Source organism: Somniosus microcephalus, chromosome 11 (assembly GCF_052327205.1).
Source record: "Somniosus microcephalus isolate GS21.2 chromosome 11, FLI_Smic_1.0, whole genome shotgun sequence".
NCBI lineage: Eukaryota > Metazoa > Chordata > Chondrichthyes > Squaliformes > Somniosidae > Somniosus > Somniosus microcephalus.
The window spans coordinates 100,382,247-100,408,951 of NC_140997.1; the positions used below are offsets into that span (position 1 = coordinate 100,382,247).

The 26,705-nt window shown below is 46.5% G+C and overlaps 1 protein-coding gene across 2 annotated transcripts in view; it reads left to right on the forward strand.

The window, feature by feature from the left end:
* The first annotated feature begins 632 nt into the window (after positions 1-632).
* Positions 633-26,705, forward strand: part of LOC147110800 (extracellular serine/threonine protein kinase FAM20C-like) — a 361,279-nt gene continuing 335,206 nt past the window's right edge. The window contains exon 1 of one of the 2 annotated variants that reach the window (XM_086001137.1): positions 633-1,929. In XM_086001137.1, the coding sequence (XP_085857263.1) occupies positions 1,343-1,929 (587 nt within the window). In that variant the 5' untranslated portion in view covers positions 633-1,342. The remainder of the gene's footprint in view (positions 1,930-26,705) is intronic. The other variant, XM_086001136.1, reaches the window with a different exon arrangement.

The following is a 26,705-nucleotide window of genomic DNA, read 5'->3' on the forward strand; positions in this document are numbered from 1 at the left end:
ACTCTCTCTATCTGTCTCTCCCCCCTCTCTCTCTCTCTCTGTCCTTGTCTCTCTCTCACTCTATCTGTCTCTCCCCCTCTCTCTGTCTCTCTTTGTGTCCTTGTCTCTGTCTCCCTGTCTGTATCTTTGTCTCTGTCTCTCTCTATCTGCCTCCCCCACCTCTCTCTCTCTCTCTCTGTCCTTGTCCCTCACTCTCTCTATCTGCCTCTCCCTTGCTCTCTCTCTCTCTGTCCTTGTCTCTCTCTCTCACTCTCTCTGTCTCTCTCACTCTCTCTCCACCTCTCTCGCTGTCTCCCTTTCTGTCTCTCTCCGTCTGTCTCTGTCTCTCCGTCTATATCTCTCTTATGTTTTATATATCCCTCCCTCTGTCTATCTCTTTCTCTCTCTCTCTGCGTCTCTGTCTATCGCTGTTCATCTCTATCTCCCTATTTCTTTCTATCTATATATCTATCTATCTCTGTCTATCTGTCTATCTGTCTCTCTCTATATATATCTCGTGTTTTTTTTTTGCTTATTTTTTTTGGGGGGGTGGGCGATTAAAAGCCGTCCTTCGCTCTGATTGGAAGCCGTGGGGAATGCAAGTGCCCGGGATGGGGGGTGATGGAAACTGGCAACGCCTGCAGCCGCCCGGGAGCCCAGCCCTCCGGGAGCCCAGCGTGACCTTTTCCTGCTGTCCTCCGCGCCCCCGCCGCTCAGGGCCAGTCCAATAAAACATTTTGCACATCTGGGCAGCTTCACCCTCACAGCCGCGGCTCTGCTCCTGGAGAGAGAGGCTTTGCAACGAGGCTTTCATTCACTGGGATCTCATAACAAACACAGAGGCACATCTCTCCCTCCCTGGCAGACAGAGACAGACCCTGGGAGAGGAGAGGAGAGGAGCGGAGAGGAACTCCCTTGCCCTGTTGGAGGAGGGCTGAAAGCTGGGCAGTGGGGAGTCTCAGCACTCCTCCTATTGAGTGGAGAGGAGAAGACATAGTGTGTGTGTGTTTTATATGGACACTCGAATGTTGCAGGGGAGCCGCCGCCGCCTAATATTTATTGTTTTTTTAACATTATTTGGATGGTTGTTGTGTCTAGTTTTCTGAGTCAATGAGAGTTTAAGGACAACAAGAGGAGGAAAACACACACACACTGCGCCAAATAGATGCATTTTCTGCAACTGGGAAGCGGCAGGTCTTACGATGGAGAGAAGCTCACTGCGGATCGCTTCCAAATGACACGGGCCGTTCTGCAGCGCCGTTGAATTGAAATTGTTGTTCTAATCCCTGCACGATTGGCTTGGGTTGGGTTCGGGACGCTTTCTTTTTTTGCAGCCCCGCTTGCCTCTGGCTGCGATCCCAGCATGATGCTGCTCCGCAGATTCCGGGTGCTGATTGTCATGGTCTTTCTCATCGCCTGCACCATGCACATCATGATCGACCTGCTGCCCAGGCTGGAGAAGAGAGCGAGCGGCGGGGGAGCGGGAGCGGGAGCGGCGCCCGCCGATGGTGCCGGCTGCCCTTGTCAGCACCGGGACGGGCTGGTGGCAGCCGAGTCGCAGCCCGGGCTCCAGGGCCGGGCTGCCGCGCCAGGAGCAGACGCCGCTTGGCCCAACAAACACACCCTGCGGATCCTGCAGGATTTCAGCAGCGACCCGGCTCCCGGCTCCAATCGCAGCGGCTCTCAGCCCCGGGCCAGGGGCGAGCCAGCCGGCTCACCGCAGGGCAAGGAGAGCGGCGAGCCAGGCGGCAAGAGGCTGATGTCAGAGCCCGAGGCTGGAGCGGGAGCTGCCCGCCCAGCCCCCGGCCACCAGCTCCACCACAAACTGGCTGCACTCTTCAAACACCCGCTCTACCACAGCCCGACCCCAGCCCTCGCTCAGCGAGACATCCTCTTCAACATTAACTCCGACATTAAGTTTAACCCCAAAGTCGCCGATCCCCAGGACTGGTAAGTCATTTTGGCTCATTTCCTATCTTGTAGCCAGTACTTAGCCTGATCGCGGGAGGTTTTGCTACGCTTAAGGGCGCTATATCAATGCAAGTTGTTGTTGCTCCTACTGTAACTCAATCACTGCTCACACTCCCCCACTTACCGCTGCTCTGAATCAGAATGCGGTCATTTATGTTGGGGCGAGGTTTAGCACACAACTAACTCCAGGTGTCTTATGTTCCTGCTACATTCAGCTGTTTTTTTGCCCGCCCTGCTTGCAGACACATCCTGCACCTACTTTTCTTGGCACTTGGTGCTGTCGAGAGCAAGGAATGCGCCCTGACTCCCCCGGCCGAGGGGCATCGCCCGCCCGCCGGGGAGGAAGAGCTGTGCAAGTTTCCGAATTCAAAACCAGCTCTCCGCCACTGCTCATCCGGCACCGATAGCCAGACAAACATTACTACAGAGAGAGGGGGAGAAACAGACACATATATACAGAGAGAGAGAGACACACAGACACATATATACAGAGAGAGAGAGAGAGACAGACACAGAGACAGAGGCGGAGATACATATATATATATAGAGAGAGAGGGAGTGAGACAGAGCGACAGACATATTTTATTATATATATACGAGAGAGAGAAAGAGAGGGGGAGAGACAGACACGCATAGAGAGAGAGACAGAGACAGATATACAGAGGGTCAGAGACAGAGAGGGGGAGAGACAGACATATGTATAGAGCGAAGGAGAGAGGGAGAGACGGAGACAGATAGCGGGATGGATCATTAGTCCAGGCCTCTGGATTACTAGTCCAATAACATAACCACTATGCTACCGTACCCTCAAAGTGAGAGAGAGAGGGAGAGAGATAGAGGCGCCGCGACATAGACAAACAGAAACAGAGGGAGTGAGAAAGTCAGAGAGGCAGACAGAGAGAAAGAGAGAGCGAGAGAGGAGAAAGAGGCAGAGGAAGAGACAGGCAGACAAAGAGAGACACACACATAGAGGGAGACAGAAAGAGACACACACACTCGCAGAGAGAGACAGAGAAACACAGAGACAGACACAGAGAGACACAGACAGACAGAGAGAGAGAGAGAGAGAGAGAGAGACAGACACAGAGAGACTGACAGACAGGCAGAGAGAGACAGAGACAGACAGAGAGAGAGACTGGCAGACAGGCAGAGAGAGACAGAGAAACACAGAGAGAGACTGACAGCCAGGCAGAGAGAGACAGAGGCAGACACAGAGAGAGATTGGCAGACAGGCAGAGAGAGACAGAGACAGACAGAGAGAGAGACGGGCACACAGGCAGCGAGAGACAGAGAAACACAGAGACAGACACAGAGAGAGATTGGCAGACAGGCAGAGATAGACAGAGACAGACAGAGAGAGAGAGAGACTGACAGACAGGAAGAGAGAGACAGAGAAACACAGAGAGAGACTGGCAGACAGGCAGAGAGAGACAGAGAAACACAGAGACAGACACAGAGAGAGACTGACAGCCAGGCAGAGAGAGACAGAGACAGACACAGAGAGAGATTGGGAGACAGACAGAGAAACACAGAAACAGACACAGAGAGAGACTGGCAGACAGGCAGAGAGAGACAGAGACAGACACAGAGAGAGACTGGCAGACAGGCAGAGAGAGACAGAGACAGACAGAGACAGACACAGAGAGAGACTGGCAGACAGGCAGAGAGAGACAGAGAAACACAGAGACAGACAGAGAGAGAGAGACTGACAGACAGGCAGAGAGAGACAGAGAAACACAGAGAGAGACAGAGAGAGAGACTGACAGACAGGCAGAGAGAGAGAAAGACAGAGACAGACAGAGAGAGAGAGACTGACAGAGAGGCAGAGAGAGAGAAAGACAGAGACAGACAGAGAGAGAGAGACTGACAGACAGGCAGAGAGAGACAGAGACAGACAGAGAGAGAGACTGACAGACAGGCAGAGAGAGAGAGAGAGACTGACAGACAGGCAGAGAGAGAGAGAGAAACAGAGACAGACAGAGAGACTGACAGACAAGCAGAGAGAGAGAGACCAGCCCCAGACCAACACAGCCGCCCAAACACCAATCCGAGTGAACCAAATCATTAAACAATGCAAAGAAACCTACCTGGAACATTGGAACAAAATAACCGAAAGCCAAAGCAGATTAGAATGTTACCGGGCCCTAAAAAGAGAATATAAACTGGCAGACTACCTCACGACCATCAGAGACACAAAACAGAGACAGACCCTCACCAGGTACAGACTAAGCGACCACCAACTGGAAATTGAAAAAGGCAGATACAAGAAATCCTGGCAGCCTAGAGAGAATAGAATATGCGATCAATGTCTGGCCGGCGAGGTTGAAACAGAAATGCATTTCCTCCTAAAATGCGAAAAATTCAACACATCAAGAAACATATTATTCAACGAGCTAAGCCAAACAACCCCAGATTTCAAGAAATTGGATGACCTGTCAAAATTGAGATTAGTCCTAGGAGAAGGAGACAGACCATACCTTGGGGCCAAATATGTAGCAACATGTCACAACCTGAGGACTGTTTAAAATTAAGACTGTTTAAAATTAATATTGAACGTACCAAATGAAGTAGAAAGACTGTTTAAAATTAATATTGTTTAAAAGTAATATTGTATGTACCCAACAAATGTCAAATCGATTGACACCTACAGAATGTTGGAAAACTGTACCTTTTTGCTATGTAAGCTTTGGCAATATGGTTCTCTGTAAACTTTCATGCCAATAAAGCATTTGAATTGGAATTGGAATTGGAGAGAGAAACAGAGACAGACACAGAGAGAGAGACTGGCAGAGAGAGACAGAGAAACACAAAGACAGACACAAAGAGAGAGAGGCTAACAGACAGGCAGAGAAACACCGAGAGAGACTGACAGACAGGCAGAACAGACAGGCAGAGAGGGACAGAGAAACACAGACACACAGAGACAGGCAGAGAGAGAGAGAGAAAGAGTAAGAGAGAGAGCTATGAAATATGTCCCGCCCTCATAAGGAAGTTATTTTCTGACGCAAGCTATTTTTTAAGTCATCAGTTGGCATTGATGGAGCGTGACACTGAGATTGTCTTTCCGCACATCCTCTTTTATAAGGGATTTTGTTCTCGACAAGTAAATAGCGCAGGATTCCGCCGAGTCTGCGCCCGTCCCCCTCCTCCCGCATTCATGAAAAAACTCCCCTCTGCTGAGAAGCCCCGCCGGATGGCCGGGCCTGGGAGTGGCAAAGACTGAGCCGGCACCGGGGACCTTCCACTATCGGCAGGGAGACCAGCAAACACAGGTCTCCAGCTCACTGCTTCATCCTTCCTCTCCGCGCCTGTTCGCTCTCTCTCTCAGTATCTGAGTCTCTCACTCTCACACTCTTCATCCTCCCTCGCTCCATTCTCCCTCTCCCTCCCTCTCCCACACTCTCTCTCTCTCCATTCGCCCCCACTCTCACTCCTCTCTTACTCTCCCTCTCTCCCTCATTCTCTCCCACTCTCTCCATTCTCCCTTGCTCTCTGTCTGTCTCTCTCACTCTTACTCCTCTCACTCTCCCTGTCTCACACTCTCTCTCTTACTCTCACTGTCTGACTCTCTCTCTCTCTCTCTCAGTATCTGAGTCTCTCTCACTCCCTCTCACTCCGGCTCTCTCTCACTCTCTCTCTCTCACTGTCACATGCCCTCTCCCAATCTCCCTCACTCTCACTCTCTCTCTGTCTCCCTCCCTCTTTCGCTCTCACTCTCTCACTCCTCTCTCTCATTCTCTGTATCTGAGTCTCTCTCTCTACCTCCCTCTCACTCCCTCTTTCTCACTCTCTCAGTATCTGAGTCTCTCTCTCTATCTCTCTCTACCTCTCTCTCACTGACTCGCACCCTCTCTCTCATTCACTCCTCTCTCTCTCTCTCCCACTCTCTCTCATTCACTCCCTCTCTCACACTCACTCCCTCCCTCACACTCTCTCACTTCTCCCTTGCTCTCAATCTCACTCCCTCTCACTCTCCCCCTCTCTCACTCCTCTCTCTCTCACTCACTCTCACACTCACTCTCACACTCTCTCAGAATCACAGAAACCCCACAGTGCAGATAGAGGCCATTTTGGCCCATCGAGCCTGCACCGACACATATCCCACCCGATCCCCGTAACCACTACACCAACACATATCCCACCCTATCCCCGTAACCCCACGTATTTAATCCCCCTAACACTAAGGGTCAATTTTATCATAGCCAATCAACCTAACCCGCACATCTTTGGACTGTGGGAGGAAACCGGAGCACCCGGAGGAAACCCACGCAAACATGGGGAGAATGTGCAAACTCCACACAGACAGTCGCTAAGGCCGGATTCGAACTCGGGTCTCTGGCGCTGTGAGGCAACAGTGCTAACCACTATGCCACCGTGCTGCCTCTCACTCTCTCTCTCTCACTCTCTCATTCACTCTCTCTCTCACTCTCTGACTCTCTCTCACTCTCTGACTCTCTCTCTCTCAGTATCCGAGTCTCTCTCTCTACCTCCCACTCACTCCCTCTGTCTTTCCCTCACTCTCTCTCACTCTCTCTCACTCTCTCTCACTCTCTCACTCTCTGCTCTCTAACTCACTCTCACTCTCCCTCTCTCTCACACTCTCCCTCTCTCTCTCTCATTCTCACTCTCACCCTCTCTCCCGCTCACTCCCTCACTCTCCCTCACTCTCACTCACTCTCTCACTCTCTCTCACTCACTCTCTCCTCTCTCTCTCACTCTTTGACTCTCTCACTCTCTGACTCTCTCTCTCAATCTCTCTCACTCTGACTCTCACTCTGCTCTCTCTCATGCTCTCTCTCACTCTCACTCTCTCTCTCTCTCTCACTCTCTCACTCTCTCTCTCTCCTCACTCTCACTCTCATTCTCTCACTCTCAAACTCTCTCTCTATCACTCTCACTCTCACTCACTCACTCACTCACTCTCTCACTCCCTCTCACACTCTCTCTCATTCTCTCCCCTCTCTCACTCACTCACTCTCTCACTCTCTCTATCTCTCACTTTGTCTTTCACTCACTCTCACTCAGTCTCTCACTCTCTCTCACTCACTCTCTCTCTCTCTCTCTCACTCTCTGACGCTCTCTCTCAATCTCTCTCACTCTCTCTCTCAGCATCTGAGTCTCTCTCTCTACCTCACTCTCTCTCTCACACTCTCTCACACTCTCTCACACTCTCACTCTCTGCTCTCTCACATTCTGCTCTCTCTCTCTCCCTCTCCCTCTCTCTCCCTCTCCCTCTCTCTCTCCTCTCTCTCTCTCTCACTCGCTCTCTGACTCTCACTCTTTCACTCTCTCTCTCACTCTCCCTCTCTCTCCCTCTCTCTCTCCCTCTCTCTTACTCTCTCCCTCACTCTCACTCTCCCTCACCTTCACTCTCACTCTCTCTCACTCTCTCACTCTGATTCTCTCACTCTCTGACTCTCTCTCTCTCAGTATCTGAGTCTCTCTCTCTACCTCCCTCTCACTCCCTCTCTCTTTCCCTCACTCTCTTTCTCTCTCTCTCACTCTCTCTCTCTTTCTCACTCTCTGCTCTCTCACTCACTCACACTCTCCCTCTCTCACACTCAATCTCCCTCACTCTCCCTCACTTTCCCTCACTCTCTCTCACTCTCTGCTCTCTCTCACTTTCTCACTCTCCCTCACTCTCCCTCACTCTCACACTCTCACCCTCTCTCTCACTCTCACTCTCACTCTCCATCTCTCACACTCTCCCTCTCTCTCACTCTCTCTCCCTCTCCCTCACTCTCCCTCTCAATTCAATTCAATTCAAATTGCTTTATTGGCATGACAAGATACATCTTATGTTGCCAAAGCACAGAATACATGTATGATTGAACACATAAACATCAATCTAGACATACAGTGTATAGACAAGCATACCCATGTATACATAGATATATACACATCTAATATGCATAAAATCTTTTCTTAGATTTAATGTGTCACTGGTTGTCCCTCTGGTTGTGGCAAGCTGTCACATGGTTTGCCGCTATAGTTACACATTTTCTCTGTTCCCCCAATAGATATGGGAGTTTTTGGAGGTCATTCAAATTTTTGAATTCAGGGCATATTTTTGTGAATTTTGGGTAGAAATTCTCCCTCATGTCCTGATAGTTTCCGCAAGTTGTGTGGAAGTGCATCTCTGTCTCCACCACTCCCTGACTGCAGTGAGAGCATATCCTGTCCTCTCTTGGCAGCCAGGTCTGCCTGTGTCTGCCTTTTTCGATGGCCAGGCTATGTTCACTAAGTCTGTACAATTTCAAGGTTTTTCTCAGTTTGCTATCCTTTACCATGGTCAGGTATTCAGCCATGTTGTATTGTCTGTTTAGGGCCAAATAGCAATCGAGTTTGGTTTGGGTTTTTGTCGTTTCTGTCCAAAAGGTCAAATATTTTTCCTTTTCTTTAGTGATAGTTGTGTTGGGTTGAATTCTCTGTGCTAGGGTGTCACTGTCCTGGGGCTGGTTATTATTATTAGTGTTGATAGTTACTTCACTGAGTCCCAGGACTAGTTGACTGAGGGGACTCTTCTCTATGATCATCTCTTGGCATTTCAAGGCATCGTAATGATAGCAGTGGGGGTTGCTCATTTTTAGGTGTTTCCAAAATTTGATGGCTCGTTTTTGGATATTAATTAGTAGTGGATATTGGCCTAGTTCTGCCCTGCATGCATTGTTTGTGGTTTTCCTCTGAGTCCGGAGGATACTTTTACAGAATTCTGCATGCAGGATTTCAATTGGGTGATTGTCCCATTTTGCGAATTCTTGTTGTGTTAGCGGACCCCACACCTCACTGCCATAGAGTGCAATTGGTTCAATTACTGATTTAAAAATTTGAGCCAAATGCCAATTGGGATTTCTATTTGATTGACTTCTTAATGGCATAGAAAGCCCTTCTTGCTTTCTCTTTCAGTTCATTCACAGCCAAATGAAAGTTTCCCATAGAACTGATTTTTAGGCCTAGGTATGTGTAATTTGTACTTTGTTCAATTTTAGTTGCTCCAAGCGTGAAGTTTTTTCTGGGTCCCTGATGTCTGGATCTTTGCTGGAATACCAGAACTTTGTTATTTTTGGGGTTTATTGTCAGGGCCCAGGTCTGACAGAACGACTCTAGCAGATCCAGGTTCCGCTGTAGACCCTCCTCAGTTGGTGAGAGCAGAACCAGGTCATCTGCATAGAGGAGGAATTTAACCTTGGAGTCATATAGGGCGAGGCCAGGTGCTGTAGATTGTTCAAGTAGTTTTGCCAATTCATTTATGTAAATATTAAAGAGTGTCGGTGAGATAGGCGAGCCCTGTGCCAGTCCACACCCCTGTGAGAAAAATTTTGTTTTGTTTGTCTCCAATTTTAACTGCACATTTATTGTTTGTATACATTGATTTAATTACATCATATGTTTTTCCCCCACCCCACTTACAATAAGTTTCAAGAATAGACCGTCGTGCCAAATAGAATCGAAAGCCTTCTGGAAATCTATAAAGCAGGCAAAAATGTTGCTTTTGTTTTGGTGAACATGTTTGTCAATTAGGGTGTGTAGGGTGAAAATATGGTCCGATGTTCTATAATTTGGTAAGAATCCTGTTTGGCTTTTACTCAAGACATCGTGCTCCTCAAGGAAATTTATAAGTCTTTAGTTTATGATACTACAGAATATCTTCCCCAGGTTACTGTTCACACAGATGCCTCGATAGTTATTTGGGTCAACTTTGTCTCCACTTTTGTATATGGGCGTTATGAGTCCTTTGTTCCAGATATCAGGGAAGTAACCGACACTCAGAGCCAAGTTGAAGAGTTTTAGGATAGCCAATTTCATTTTATCGTCAGTGTGTTTAATCATCTCATTTAGGATGCCATCTGCACCGCAAGCTTTTCTTGGTCGCAGGTCCTTGAGTTTTTCAAATAGCTCTTTTTCAGTTATTGGGTGGTCTAATGGGTTTTGTTGGTCTTTTATGGCCAGTTTGAGCTTTTCCAATTCTTTGTATATTAGAACTTGCTCTGGGCTTAGTGTGTTTTTCTGGTATAATTTTTCAAAATGGTTTTCCCATATGTCTCCATTTTGAATGGACAATTCTTCGCGTTGCTTTTTGTGTAATGTATTCCAGTTGTCCCAGAAACAATTAGAATCGATAGATTCCTCAATGGAGCTGAGTTTATTCTTAATATACTGTTCTTTCTTGGCTCTGAGTGTGTTTTTATATTGTGTTAGTGCCTGACAATAAGCAAGGCGTAGTTCCTCGTTTTCTGGTTGTCTGTGTTTTTGGTTTGATATTTTTCTGAGTTTTTTCCTCATGTTATGACAGTCTGAATCAAACCATTTTTCGTGGTTTTGTGTTTTGGGTTTACTCTTGCGAGATATCAAGTTCGACATTGTTGCCAAATTATCAAAAATATTATTTAGGTTATTCACTGCCTGGTTTACGCCTTCTTTATTGTGAGTGTATGTGTTTTCCAGGAAGTTGTCCAAGAGGGATTGAGTTGATTGGCTGCTAATTACTTTCTGGTATTTTTCCGTACTGTTTTGTGCCCTTCTGTAGGATTTTTTAATGTTGTACAGCTTACTGGGCTGTGTTGGTTGTTTCTGTTCTTTTAAGATACGCAGTAATTTGGCTGTGATCTGACAGTGGTGTTAGTGGTTTGACTGTGAATGCTCTGAAAGTGGATGGGTCCAGATCTTTAATCATATAGTCTACGGTGCTGATGCCAAGAGGTGAAGAATAGGTCGGTCTTCCTAGGGAGTCTCCTATGAACCTACCATTGACAATGTACAGACCCAGGCTTCGACAGAGCTGCAGGAGCAGCTTTCCGTTTGCATTTATCTGTTTGTCGTAGTTACACCTGTGTGAATGCAAAGGGAGATCAAACTGGTTATTTCCAAATATGTAATTATTCCCCTGAGTACTGATAAAGTCTGGTTCTTCACCAGTTCTTGAGTTGAGGTCACCACAGATCAACACGTTCCCATGGGCCTGGTAATGGTTAATCTCCCTCTCAATGCTGGAGAAGGTGTCCTCTTTGAAGTACGGGGATTCTGTAGGGGAGATGTAGATTGCGCAAATGAAAACATTTTGCATGCTAGAAATTATGTCTTTCTTAATCTTGAGCCATAAGTGGTTTTCGCCCTTTTTTATAAATTCGATGTAATTCCTAAGCTCTGCTTTAAACCAAATCAGTATGCCTCCAGAGTCTCTGCCCTGGGTTACTCCTGGGTCTCTCCCTCTCTGGTTACTCTCTCCCTCTCTCTCCCTCTCTCTCCCTCTCTCTCCCTCTCTCTCCCTCTCCCTCTCCCTCTCTCCCTCTCTCTTACTCTCTCCCACTCTCACTCTCACTCTCACTCTCACTCTCTCTCTCACTCTCTCTCTCTTACTCTCTCCCTCACTCTCACTCTCCCTCACTCTCTCACTCTCTCTCACTCTCTGACTCTCTCACTCTGAGTCTCACTCTCTACCTCCCTCACTCTCCCTCACCCTCCCTCACTCTCCCTCACTCTCCCTCTCCCTCTCACTCTCACTCTCACTCTCTCACACTCTCTCTCTCTTTCACTCTCTCTCACACTCAGCTCTCTCACTCTCTCTCCCTCTCCCTCACTCTCTCCTTTCTCACACTCACCCTCTCTCTCACTCTCACTCTCCATCTCTCACACTCTCCATTCTCTCCCTCTCACTCTCTCTCACACTCTGCTCTCTCCCACTCTCCCTCTCTCTCCCTCTCAATCCCTCTCTCTCACTCGCTCTCACTCTCTCTCCCTTTCTCTCCCTCTCTCTCCCTCTCTCTCCCTCTCTCTCCCTCTCTCTCCCTTTCTCTCCCTCTCTCTCCCTTTCTCTCCCTCTCTCTCCCTCTCTCTCACTCTCTCTCCCTCTCTCTCACTCTCTCTCCCTCTCTCTCCCTCTCTCTCCCTCTCTCTCACTCTCTCTCCCTCTCTCTCACTCGCTCTCACTCACCCTCTCTCTCTCAAACTCTCTCACTCTCTCTCACTCTCTCCATTCTCACTCTCTCACTCTCTCTCACTCTCTCCATCCTCACTCTCTCACTCTCTCACTCTCTCTCACTCTCTCCATTCTCACTCTCTCACTGCCTCACTCTCTCACTCCCTCACTCTCTCTCACTCTCTCACTCTCTCACTCTCTCCACTCTCACGCTCACTTTCTCACACTCTGCTCTCACTCTCTCTCACTCTCTCTCACTCTCTCCATCTCTCACTCTCTCACTCTCTCCATTCTCACTCTCTCACTCACTCTCTCACTCTCTCCATTCTCACTCTCTCACTCTCACTCACTCTCTCACTCTGCTCTCACTCTCTCTCACTCTCTCACTCTCTTCATTCTCACTCTCTCACTCTCTCTCACTCTCTCACACTCTGCTCTCACTCTCTCTCACTCTCTCACTCTCTCCATTCTCACTCTCTCACTCTCTCTCACTCTCTCACACTCTGCTCTCACTCTCTCACTCTCTCTCACTCTCTCACACACTGCTCTCACTCTCTCTCACTCTCTCACTCTCTCCATTCTCACTCTCTCACTCTCTCTCACTCTCTCACACTCTGCTCTCACTCTCTCACTCTCTCTCACTCTCTCACACTCTGCTCTCACTCTCTCTCACTCTCTCACTCTCTCCATTCTCACTCTCTCACTCTTTCTCACTCTCTCACACTCTGCTCTCACTCTCTCCATTCTCACTCCCTCACTCTCTCACTCTCTCCATTCTCACTCTCTCACTCTCTCTCTCACTCACTCTCTCACTCCCACACTCTCACTCTCTCACTCTCTCACTCTCTCACTCTCTCTCTCACTCTCTCCATTCTCACTCTCTCACTCTCTCTCTCACTCACTCTCTCACTCCCACACTCTCTCTCACTCTCTCACTCTCTCACTCTCTCCACTCTCACGCTCACTCTCTCACACTCTGCTCTCACTCTCTCTCACTCTCTCACTCTCTCCATTCTCACTCTCTCACTCTCTCACTCTCTCTCACTCTGCTCTCACTCTCTCTCACTCTCTCTCACTCTCTCACACTCTGCTCTCACTCTCTCCATTCTCACTCTCTCACTCTCTCTCTCACTCACTCTCTCACTCCCACACTCTCTCTCACTCTCTCACTCTCACGCTCACTCTCTCACACTCTGCTCTCACTCTCTCTCACTCTCTCTCACTCTCTCACACTCTGCTCTCACTCTCTCTCCTCTCTCTCTCACTCTCTCACACTCTGCTCTCACTCTCTCTCTCTCTCTCCATCTGTCACACTCTCTCACTCTCTCACTCTCTCCATTCTCACTCTCTCACTCTCTCTCACACTCTGCTCTCTCACTCTCTCTCACTCTCCTTTCACACTCTCCCTCTCTCTCACACTCTCTCTCACACCCTCTCTCCCTCACACTCCCTCACTCTCCCTCACTCTCTCTCTCTCATTCTCCACTCTCACTCTATCTCACTCTCTCTCTATCTCACTCTCTCTCACACTCACACTTTCTCTCACTCTCTCTCACTCTCTCACTCATTCACTCTCACTCTCACTCTCACTCTCACTCACTCTCGCTCTCTCTCACTCTCTCCATCTCTCACACTCTCTCACTCTCTCCATTCTCACTCTCACGCTCTGCTCTCTCACTCTCTCACACTCTCTCACTCTCTCTCTCTCACACTCTGCTCTCTCACTCTCTCTCACTCTCCTCTCACACTCTTCCTCTCTCTCACACTCTCTCTCACTCTCATTCTCTCTCTCAGACTCTCTCCCTCACGCTCCCTCACTCTCCCTCACTCAGTTCAGTTCAGTTCAGTTCAAATGCTTTATTGGCATGAAAGTTTACAGAGAACCATATTGCCAAAGCTTACATTGCAAAAAGGTACAGTTTTCCAACATTCTGTAGGTGTCAATCGATTTGACATTTGTTGGGTATATACAATATTACTTTTAAACAATATTAATTTTAAACAGTCTTTCTACTTCATTTGGTACGTTCAATATTAATTTTAAACAGTCTTACTTTTAAACAGTCCTCAGGTTGTGACATGTTGTTACATATTTAGCCCCAAGGTATGGTCTGTCTCCTTCTCCTAGGACTAATCTCAATTTTGACAGATCATCCAATTCCTTGAAATCTGGGGTTGTTTGGCTTAGCTTGTTGAATAATATGTTTCTTGATGTGTTGAATTTTTCGCATTTTAGGAGGAAATGCATTTCTGTTTCAACCTCGCCAGCCAGACATTGATCGCATATTCTATTCTCTCTAGGCTGCCAGGATTTCTTGTATCTGCCTTTTTCAATTTCCAGTTGGTGGTCGCTTAGTCTGTACCTGGTGAGGGTCTGTCTCTGTTTTGTGTCTCTGATGGTCGTGAGGTAGTCTGCCAGTTTATATTCTCTTTTTAGGGCCCGGTAACATTCTAATCTGCTTTGGCTTTCGGTTATTTTGTTCCAATGTTCCAGGTAGGTTTCTTTGCATTTTTTAATGATTTGGTTCACTCGGATTGGTGTTTGGACAGCTGTGTTGGTCTGGGGCTGGTCAGGGTCCGGCTGAGTACTTAGTTTCAGTAGCAGCTGACTCAGGGGACTCTTTTCTGGGTTTAGCTCTTGGGTCTGAAAGGCTTTGAAATGAAGGGTGTCTGGGGAGCTAGATTTGAGGTGATTTAGGAAGTTTAGTGCTCGTTTTTGGATGTTTATTATCAGTGGGTATCTGCCTAGTTCGGCTCTGCATGCATTTGTTGGCGTTTTTCTTTGGGTGCGAAGGATGCTTCGGCAGAATTCTGCATGTAGGGCTTCTATTGTGTGTTTTTCCCATTTAGTGTAGCTTTGGTGATTTAGCGGGCCCCATACTTCACTACCGTACAGTGCAATGGGCAGGATTATGCTGTCAAAAATTTTGAGCCAGATTTTGATTGGGATTTGGATGTTGTAGAATTTTCTTTTTATTGCATATAGGGCTCTTCGGGCTTTTTCTTTTAGTGCATTCACTGCTATGCTGAAGCTCCCTGATGCTGTAATAGTTAGACCAAGGTAGGTGTAGCACATAGTGTGTCCTATAGTGGTATCACTGAGGGTAAACTGGTATTTGTTTTCCTGACATCTGGGTCTTTTCTGAAAAATCATGATGTTGGTTTTCTTTAGATTTACTGTTAGAGCCCAATTTTGGCAGTATTTGTCGAGTAGGTCTAGTTGTTGCTGTAATCCCTGTTCTGTGGGAGACAGCAGAACCAGGTCGTCCGCATAGAACAGGGACTTCACTTCTCCATCCAGGAGACGGAGACCTGGTGACTCGCTTTGCTCCAGCATGTCTGCTAATTCATTTATGTATATGTTGAACAGGGTCGGGCTCAAATTGCAGCCCTGCCAGACGCCTCTTCTCTGGGTGAAGAAATCGGTGCGTTTGTCTCCAATTTTGACCCCGCATTTGTTTTTCAGATACATTGATTTAATAAGGTCATAGACTTTGCCCCCTATTCCACACTGAAGAAGTTTATAATAGAGCCCTTCGTGCCATATAGAGTCAAAGGCTTTCTTGAAGTCGATGAAACAGGCGAATATTTTCCCATTTTTTGTTTGGTGTTTATGTTTTTCAATGAGGGTGTGAAGGGTATAGATATGGTCGGCGGTGCGGTGTTTTGGAAGAAAGCCTATTTGGTTTTTTCTGAGGATATTATGTTTGTTAAGAAAATCAAGTAATCTACTATTTAGAATACTGCAGAATAACTTCCCTAGACAACTGTTGACACAGATGCCGCGGTAGTTATTTGGGTCTGATTTGTTTCCACTTTTATATATGGGGGAGATTAGTCCTTGGCACCAGATATCGGGAAAACAGCCTGAGCGTAATATGATGTTGAATAGTTTGAGTATCGCACCCTGCATCTCCATATTGCTGAACTTTAGCATTTCATTTTTGATGTTGTCTGGGCCACAGGCTTTCTTTAGGTGGAGAGATTTTGTTTTTGTGGCCAGTTCTTTCCATGTGATTGGGGAGTCTAGAGGGTTTTGGTTGTCTTTGATTGTTGCTTCTAATGTGTGGAGTTTTTCTGTGACCTGATGTTGACTTGGGTTTGTTTTGTTTTTTGGGATGTCTTTGTAGAGGTTTTCAAAATGTGTTCTCCAGATGTCGCCATCTTGGATTGGTAATGCTTGCAATTGTGTTGTACTCAGGTTATTCCACATTTCCCAGAATTGTTTTGGATTGGTGGAGTTTTCAATTTCTTCGAGTATTTTGTGGGTATAGTTTTGTGTTTTGTTCCTAATGGTGTGTTTATATCTTTTGAGGGTTTCATTGTATCTAGTACGTAGGTCCGGATTGTTTGGTTGCCGATGCTTTTGGTTTGATATTTTTCTCAGGTCTTTTCTGGCATTTTTGCATTCGTGGTCAAACCATTTCATATTTTTATTTTGTCTTTTGTGATGCTTCCTCTTCTGTTTCACGAGGTCGGCTTTTACAGCTGCCTCATGGAAGATCATATTTATATCCTCTATGGCCGTGTTTACACCATCTCTGGTGATCTCATATAGATTTTCTTTAAATTTTGAAATTTTACTTGTGAGATCAGGTGAATTTAGTGCTGTGATGAATTTATCTCCACTGTCTGGGGCCCATCTGTATGTCTGGTTTATTTTATGTAGCTTACTGTGTTCCTTTTTTGTGTCTGTAGTTTGGGCAGAAAGTTTAAGGTACACATTTATTTGGTTATGGTCTGAGAGGGGGGATTGCTGCCTGACAGTGAATGCGTTGATATCGCAGGGGTCCAGGTCAGTGATTGTATAGTCCACCACACTAGACCCAAGAGTTGAGGAGTATGTGAGTCTCCCTAGGGAGTCCCCTCTGAACCTACCATTAACTATGTACAGGCCTAAGGCTCGGCAGAGTTGCACTACCTCCCTACCGCTTTTATTTATTTCACGATCAAGGTTGTTCCGATTTGCGATGGCTGGTGTGACATCTAAAGGGGTCTGGCCAAACACATGGTTGTTTCCCTGTGGGTCTATGAAGTCAGGTTCACAACCGGTCCTTGCATTTAGGTCCCCACATATTATCACCTTTCCTTGGGCCTGGAAATGGCTGATTTCCATGTGGAGAGTATCAAATAACTCCTCTTCGAAATATGGCGAATCTATTGGAGGTATGTAGATCGCACATAAGTAAACATCTTTTTTTGCTATTCCTATATTTTTATCTAGTTTTAGCCATACGTGTGATTTCCCCTGTTTTACCGGTGAGATGTGTTTGTCCAGTTCTCCCTTATACCACACCAATATTCCCCCGGAGGTTCTGCCCTTGCGTGTTTTAGTGTTCTTTACTGAGGGCACAATGATTTCATGGTACATTGGAGGACAGTGGGTCGGCATGTCCTTTTGGCACCATGTTTCTGTTAACACAATTATATCAATGTCTTTTATAGCTTTTAGGAATTCAGGGTCTGTACTCTTCATCCCAAAAGTTGAGGAGCGGAGGCCCTGGATATTCCAGCAGCTTATGTGGAAAGAACGCATTTATATAGTTCAATAAAACGAAATAAAATGGACCTATTTTGTGGGATGAGTGTGGAAACACTATTTTCTATAATGCTAAGTGATGATTTAGTATAAATTTCATGAGGCATGCACATATATCTATCTAATAATAGTAATAATACTGATAAGATAACAATAATGATAATGATAAATAACAATATTAATAATTTCTCCGCTCTCTCTCTCTCATTCTCCACTCTCTCTCACTGTATCTCACTCTCTCTCCATCTCACTCTCTCTCACTCTCACACTTTCTCTCACTCTCTCTCACTCTATCTCACTCATTCACTCTCACTCTCTCACTCTCACTCTCTCTCACTCTCCCTCACTCTCCCTCACTCTCACTCTCTCACTCTCTCCCATTCACTCCTCTCTCTCTCCTCTCTCTCTCTCACCCACTCTCTCTATTCTCCCTCACTCTCCCTCTCTCCCTCTCCCTCTCGCTCACTCACCCTCTCTCTCACTCTCACCCTCTCTCCCTCACACTCCCTCACTCTCTCTCACTCTCTCTATCACTCTCTCATTCTCTGCTCTCTCTCACTCTATCTCTCTCACTCTCACTCACTCTCCTTTCTCTCACACTCTCACTCACTCTTTGACTCTCACTCACTCTCTCTCTCACTCTCTCTCACTCTCTCTCACTCTCTCTCTGCTCTCTCTCTGCTCTCTCTGCTCTCTCACACTCTCTCACTCTCTCACTCTCTCTCACTCACTCTCACTCTCACTCTCTCCCATTCACTACTCTCTCTCTCTCTCACTCACTCTCCCACTCTCTCTCTCTCACTTTGGTGGCAAAAACAGGAAGGCAGATTATTATTTGAATGGCAATAGATTGGGAGAAGGGGAAGTGCAAAGAGACCTGGGTGTCCTTGTGCACCAGTCGCTGAAGGTAAGCATGCAGGTGCAGCAGGCGGTAAAGAAGGCAAATGGTATGTTGGCCTTCGTAGCAAGAGGGTTCGAGTACAAGAACAAGGATGTCTTGCTACAGTTGTACAGGGCCTTGGTGAGACTGCACCTTGAGTATTGTGTGCAGTTTTGGTCGCCTTACCTGAGGAAGGACGTTCTTGCCATAGAAGGAGTGCAGCGAAGATTCAGCAGGCTGATACCTGGGATGGCAGGAATGACGTATGAGGAGAGATTGTATCGATTGGGCTTATACTTACTAGAGTTTAGAAGATTGAGAGGGGATCTCATCGAAACCTATAAAATTCTGTCAGGCCTGGACAGACTAGATGCAGGAAGGATGTTTCTGATGGCCGGGGAGTCCAGAAGCAGGGGTCATAGTCTAAGGATAAGGGGCAAGCCATTTAGGATTGAAATGAGGAGGAATTTCTTCACCCAGAGAGTGGTGAACCTGTGGAATTCTCTGCCACAGAGGGCGGTGGAGGCCAGTTCATTAAATATATTTAAGAAAGAGTTGGATATATTTCTTAAGGCTAAAGGGATCAAGGGATATGGGGAGAAGGCAGGGACAGGGTACTGAATTTGGATGATCAGCCATGATCTCATTGAATGGCGGAGCAGGCTCGAAGGGCCGAATGGCCTACTCCTGCTACTATCTTCTATGTTACTCCCTCTCACTCACTCTCTCACTCTCCCTCTCTCACACTCTCTCTCACTCTCTCTCCATTCTCCCTCACTCTCACTCTCTCTCTCACTCTCTCTCTCATCACTCTATCACTCTCTCACTCTGACTCTCCCTCTCACTCTCTGCTCTCTCTCTCTCTCTCATTCGCTCACTCTCTCCCTCTCTCTCTCAGTATGAGTCTCTCTCTCTACCTCCCTCAATCCCTCTCTCTTTCCCTCACTCTCTGTCTCTCCCTCTCTCCCTCTCCCTCTCGCCCTCTCTCTCACTCTGACTCTCTCACTCACTCTCTCCTCACTCTCTCATTCGTTGACTCTCTCTCTCACTCCTCTCTCACACTCTGACTCTCTCTCTCAATCTCTCTCACTCTCTGACTCTCACTCTGCTCTCTCGCACGCTCTCTCTCACTCTCATGCTCTCTCTCTCTCTCTCTCTCTCTCTCACTCTCTCTCTCTCCTCACTCTCACTCTCATTCTATCACTCTCAAACTCTCTCTCTATCACTCTCTCGCTCTCTCTCACTCACTCCCTCTCCCACTCTCTCTCTCACTCACTCACTCTCTCACTCTATCTCTCACTTTGTCTTTCACTCACTCTCACTCAGTCTCTCACTCTTTTTCACTGTCTCACTCTCTCTCACTCTCACTCTCACACTCTCTCTATCACTCTCTCACTCTCTCCCTCTCCCTCTCTCTCATTCTCTCTCAATTCAATTTCAATTCAATTCAAATGCTTTATTGGCATGAAAGTTTACAGAGAACCATATTGCCAAAGCTTACATAGCAAAAAGGTACAGTTTTCCAACATTCTGTAGGTGTCAATCGATTTGACATTTGTTGGGTACATACAATATTACTTTTAAACAATATTAATTTTAAACAGTCTTTGTATTTCATTTGGTACGTTCAATATTAATTTTAAACAATCTTAATTTTAAACAGTCCTCAGGTTGTGACATGTTGTTACATATTTGGCCCCAAGGTATGGTCTGTCTCCTTCACAGAAATCACAGAAATCACAGAAACCCCACAGTGCAGATAGAGGCCATTTCGGCCCATCGAGCCTGCACCGACACATATCCCACCCGATCCCCGTAACCCAACACATATCCCACCCTATCCCCGTAACCCCACGCATTTAATCCCCCTAACACTAAGGGTCAATTTATCATAGCCAATCAACCTAACCCGCACATCTTTGGACTGTGGGAGGAAACCGGAGCACCCGGAGGAAACCCACGCAAACACGGGGAGAATGTGCAAACTCCACACAGACAGTCACCCGAGGCCTTCTCCTAGGACTAATCTCAATTTTGACAGGTCATCCAATTCCTTGAAATCTGGGGTTGTTTGGCTTAGCTCGTTGAATAATATGTTTCTTGATGTGTTGAATTTTTCGCATTTTAGGAGGAAATGCATTTCTGTTTCAACCTCGCCGGCCAGACATTGATCGCATATTCTATTCTCTCTAGGCTGCCAGGATTTCTTGTATCTGCCTTTTTCAATTTCCAGTTGGTGGTCGCTTAGTCTGTACCTGGTGAGGGTCTGTCTCTGTTTTGTGTCTCTGATGGTCGTGAGGTAGTCTGCCAGTTTATATTCTCTTTTTAGGGCCCGGTAACATTCTAATCTGCTTTGGCTTTCGGTTATTTTGTTCCAATGTTCCAGGTAGGTTTCTTTGCATTGTTTAATGATTTGGTTCACTCGGATTGGTGTTTGGATGGCTGTGTTGGTCTGGGGCTGGTCAGGGTCCGGCTGAGTACTTAGTTTCAGTAGCAGCTGACTCAGGGGACTCTTTTCTGGGTTTAGCTCTTGGGTCTGAAAGGCTTTGAAATGAAGGGTGTCTGGGGAGCTAGATTTGAGGTGATTTAGGAAGTTTAGTGCTCGTTTTTGGATGTTTATTATCAGTGGGTATCTGCCTAGTTCGGCTCTGCATGCATTTGTTGGCGTTTTTCTTTGGGTGCGAAGGATGCTTCGGCAGAATTCTGCATGTAGGGCTTCTATTGTGTGTTTTTCCCATTTAGTGTAGCTTTGGTGATTTAGCGGGCCCCATACTTCACTACCGTACAGTGCAATGGGCAGGATTATGCTGTCAAATATTTTGAGTCAGATTTTGATTGGGATTTGGATGTTGTAGAATTTTCTTTTTATTGCATATAGGGCTCTTCGGGCTTTTTCTTTTAGTGCATTCACTGCTATGCTGAAGCTCCCTGATGCTGTAATAGTTAGACCAAGGTAGGTGTAGCTCATAGTGTGTCCTATAGTGGTATCACTCACTCTCTCCTCTCTCTCATGCTCTCTCTCATTCTCTCTCATTCTCTCTCTCGCTCACTCTCGCTCACTCTCGCCCACTCTCGCCCACTCTCACTCGCACTTCCACACTCTCCCACCCTACCTCTCTCTCTCTCTCTCTTTATCTGAGTCTCTCTCTCTCTCTACCTCCCTCTCACTCCCTCTCTTTCCCTCACTCTCTCTCTCACTCTCCTTCCATTCTCCCATGCTCTCACTCTCCCTCTCTCACTCTCTCTCTCTCCCACTCTCTCTCTCTCACTCACTCTCTCCTCTCTCTCAAGCTCGCTCTCTCATGCTCTCTCTCATTCTCTCTCACGCTCACTCTCTCTCATTCTCCCTCACTCTCTCTCACTCTCTCTCACTCTCTCTCACTCTCACTCTCTCTCACTCTCTCTCACTCTCGCTCCCACTTCCCCACTCTCCCACCCTACCTCTCTCACTCTCTCCCACTCTCTGTATCTGAGTCTCTCTCACTCTCTCTCTCACTCTCTCTCTCACCCACTCTCACTCTCTCTCACTCTCTCTCTCTCTCTCTCACTCTCTGCTCTCACTCTCCCTCTCTCTCATACTCCCCCTCTCACACACTCTCATACTCCCCCTCTCACACACTCTCTTACTCCCACTCTCACCCTCTCTGCCTCACTCGCTCTCCGTCTCTCACTCACTCTCTCTGTCATTCTCTCACTCTCTCTCTCTCCTCTCTCTGACTCTCTGACTCTCTCACCTCACTTGGACTCTCTCACTCTCACTCACTTTCTCCTCTCACTCACTCTTTCCTCTCTCTCATTCTCTCTCTCTCTCACTTTTTGTCATTCTCTCTCACTCTCCTCTCTCACTCTCTATCTGAATCGCTCAATCTCACTCTCACACTCAGTCTCTCTCACTCTCTCCTCTCTCAATCGCTCTTTGAGTCTCTCTCTCTCACTTTCTCACTCACTCACTCTCTCTCACTCTCTCTCTTTCTCAGTGTCTCACTCTGTCTCACTCTCACTCTCTCGCTATCTGCTCTCTCACTCTGTCTCTCAATCTCTCTCTCTCACTCTCTCCTCTCACTTTCTCTCGCTCACTTTCTCTCTCTCCCTCACTCGATCTTTCTCTCTACCTCACTCACTCTCTCACACACTCTCTCTCTGCTCTCTCTTACTCTCACACTTCCTCACTCTCTCTCAGATTCTGCTCTCTCTCACTTTCTCTCAATCTCGCTCTCAGTCACTCTCTCACTTACTCTCACTCGCACTCTCTCCCACAGTCTCTCCCACACTCACTCCCACACTCTCTCCCACACTCTCTCCCACACTCTCTCCCACACTCTCTCTATCACTCTCTACCACTCTCTCTATCACTCTCTCAATCACTCACTCTCTCACTCACTCTCTCACTCTCTCTCACGTTCTCTCTCACGTTCTCTCTGTTTCTCGCTCCCTCTCTCGCTCACTCTCTCCCTCTCTCACTCCCACTCTCACTCTCTCACTCTCTCCTCTCCCTCACTCTCTCTCTCACACTCTCTCTATCACTCTCACACTCAATTCAATTCAATTCAATTCAAATTGCTTTATTGGCATGACAAGGTACATCTTATGTTGCCAAAGCACCGAAAAAACATTTATGGTTGAACACATAAACGCAGATCTACCCATACAGTGTATAAACAGATATATCCCTGTGTGTATAAATATGCACTCATATAATATGCATATAATCTTTTCTTAGGTTTAATGGTTGTCCCTCTGCTGATGGCAAGCTGTAACATAGTTTGCCGCTAAAGTTACACAATTTCTCTGTTCCCCTAACAGGTATGGGAGTTTTTGGTCATCATTCAAATTTTTGAATTCAGGACATATTTTTATGAATTTTGGTTAGAAATTCCCCCTTATGCCCTGATAGTTTCCACAAGCTGTGAGGAAGTGCATCTCTGTCTCCACCACTCCCTGACAGCAGTGAGAGCATATCCTGTCCTCTCTTGGCAGCCAGGTCTGCCTCTGTCTGCCTTTTTCGATGGCCAGGCTATGCTCACTAAGTCTGTACATAGTCAAGGTTTTTCTCAATTTGCTATCTTTTACCGTGGTCAGGTATTCAGCCATGGTGTATTGTCTGTTTAGGGCCAAGTAGCAATCGAGTTTGTTTTGGGTTTTTGTTGTTTCTGTCCAAAAGTTCAGATATTTTTCCTTTTGTTTAGTGACAAATGTGTTGGGTCGAATTCTCTGTGCTACGATGTCACTGTCCTGGAGTTGGTTATTATTATTAGTGTTAGTAGTTACTTCACTGAGTCCCAGGACTAGTTGACTGAGGGGACTCTTCTTTATGATCCTCTCTTGGCATTTCAGGGCTTCGTAATGATAGCAGTGGGGGTTGCTCATTTTTAGGTGTTTCCAAAATTTGGTGGCTCTTTTTTGGATATTAATTAGTAGTGGATATTGGCCTAGTTCTGCCCTGCATGCATTGTTTGCGGTTTTCCTCTGAGTCCGGAGGATACTTTTACAGAATTCTGCATGTAGGATCTCAATTGGGTGTTTGTCCCATTTTGCAAATTCTTGTTGTGTTAGCGGTCCCCACACCTCACTGCCGTAGAGTGCAATTGGTTCAATTACTGATTTAAAAATTTTGTGCCAAATGCCAATTGAGATTTCTATTTGGATTGACTTTTTGCTTTCTCTTTCAGTTCATTCACAGCCAGATGAAAATTTCCCGTAGAACTGATTTTTAAGCCTAAGTATGTGTAGTTTGTAGTTTGTTCAATTTTAGTTGTTCCTTGTGTGAAATTTATTCTGGTTCCCTGATGTCTGGATCTTTGCTGGAATACCAGAACTTTGTTATTTTTGGGGTTTATTGTCAGGGCCCAGGTCTGACAGAACGACTCTAGCATAGAAACATAGAAACATAGAGATAGGAACAGGAGTAGGCCATTCGGCCCTTCGAGCCTGCTCCGCCATTCAATGAGATCATGGCTGATCTTCGTCTGAGATCATAGCTGATCTTACCAGTTCAGTACCCCGTCCCCGCCTTTTCTCCGTAACCCTTAAACCCCTTAGCCTTCAGAAATATATCCAATTCTCTCTTGAAAATATTTATTGAATTAGCCTTCACAGCCCTCTGTGGCAGGGAATTCCACAGGCTCACCACTCTTTGAGTGAAGAAATTCTTCCTCATCTCTGTTTTAAATGATTTGCCCGCTATTTTTAGACTGTGGCCCCTGGTTCTGTGCTCCCCTGCCATTGGAAACATTCTCTCTGAATTCAGCCTGTCCAGGCCTGCCATTATTTTATATGTTTCGATGAGATCCCCTCTCAATCTTCTAAACTCCAGTGAGTACAAGCCCAAACTATTCAATCTCTCCTCGAAGGTCATTCCCGCCATTCCAGGTATCAGCCTGGTGAATCGCCGCTGCACTCTTTCCATGGCAAGAACATCCTTCCGCAGATGGGGCGACCAAAACTGTACACAATACTCCAGATGCGGTCTCACCAGCACCTTGTACAGCTGTAGTAAGGTATCCCTATTCCTATACTCGAACCCCCTTGATATGAAGGCCAACATACCATTTGCCTTCTTAATCGCCTGTTGCACCTGCATGCTCTCCTTCAGTGACTGGTGCACAAGAACACCCAGGTCCCTCTGCACTTCCCCATCTCCCAATCTATTGCCATTTAGATAATAATCCACCCTCCTGTTTTTACCCCCAAAGTGGATAACCTCGCATTTATCCACATTATAGTGCATCTGCCACGTATCCGCCCATTCCCCCAACCTGTCCAAATCGCACTGTAGCCTCCTGACATCCTCATCAGAGCCCACCCCTCCTCCTAGTTTAGTGTCGTCAGCGAATTTGGAAATATTGCATCCAATTCCCTGATCCAGATCATTTATATATATTGTGAACAGCTGGGGTCCCAGGACAGATCCTTGCGGCACCCCGCTGTTCACTGCCTGCCACTCCGAAAACGAGCCGTTTATTCCAACTCTCTGTTTTCTATCCGCCAGCCAGTTCTCTATCCACGTTAATACTTTGCCCCCAATCCCATGAGCCTTAATTTTGCATGATAATCTTTTGTGTGGAACCTTATCGAAGGCTTTCTGGAAGTCAAGGTACACCACATCCACTGGCTCTCCCCCATCTATTTTACCAGTTACTTCCTCAAAAAATTCCAGCAGATTAGTCAAACACGATTTACCTTTTGTAAATCCATGTTGACTCTGTCCGATCCTTTCCCCATTTGTCAAGTGCTCCGCTATTTTATCCTTAATAATGGACTCTAGCATTTTGCCCACAACCGATGTAAGGCTTACTGGTCTATAATTCCCTGCTTTCTCTCTACCCCCCTTTTTAAATATTGGGGTAACATTAGCTACCCTCCAATCCACGGGTACTGTTCCCGAGTCAATGGAGTTCCGGAAGATGATCCTTAGAGCATCTGCTATCTCCAGGGCCACCTCCTTAAGTACCCTAGGATGTAGTTTATCAGGCCCTGGGGATTTGTCGGCCTTCAGTCCCCTCAACTTACCCAACACCATATCCCTAGAGATACTAATTTCTGTCAGCTCCTCCCTCTCATTAGTCCCTATGTTTGTCGATATTCCTGGGAGGTTATTTGTGTCCTCCTTTGTGAATACAGAACCAAAGTATGAGTTTAATTGGTCTGCCATTTCCTTATTCTCCATTATATATTCTCCCGAATCGGACTGCAAGGGACCGACTTGGGATTTTATTTTACCAGTCTTTTCCTCCTGATATACCGATAAAAGCTTTTGCAGTCTGTCTTTATGTTTGCTGCAAGTTTACTTTCGTATTCTATTTTCCCCTTCCTGATTAATCCCTTTGTCCTCTTTTGCTGTATCCTGTACTGCCCCCAATCTTCCGGTCTGGTGCTTTTTTTTGCCAGTTGATATGCCCTTTTTTTAAATTTTATGCTGTCCCTAATTTCCCTCGTTATCCACGGTTGAGTCACCTTTTTAGGTTTATTTTTATGCCAAACCGGTATAAACATGTTCTGGAATTCTTCCATTCTATCTTTGAATGCTTGCCATTGTCTATCCACTGTCAATCCCCCCAGAAACACCACCCAATCAATCTTACCCAATTCCCGTCTCATACCCTCGTAATTCCCTTTATTTAAGTTCTGGACCTTAGTCTCTGATTCAATTTCCTCACTCTCCATCTCGACTGAGAGCTCGATCATATTATGATCGCTCTGACCCAAGGGGCCTCGTACAAGAAGATTGCTGATAAGTCCCTTCTCATTGCACAATACCCAGTCTAAAATGGCCTGATCTCGAGTCGGCTCCTCGACATATTGGTCCAGATAACCGTCCCGAAAACATTCCAGGAATTCCTCCTCCTCAGAATTTTTACTAATTTGGGTAGTCCAATCAATATGTAAATTAAAGTCACCCATGATGACAGCTGTGCTCTTAT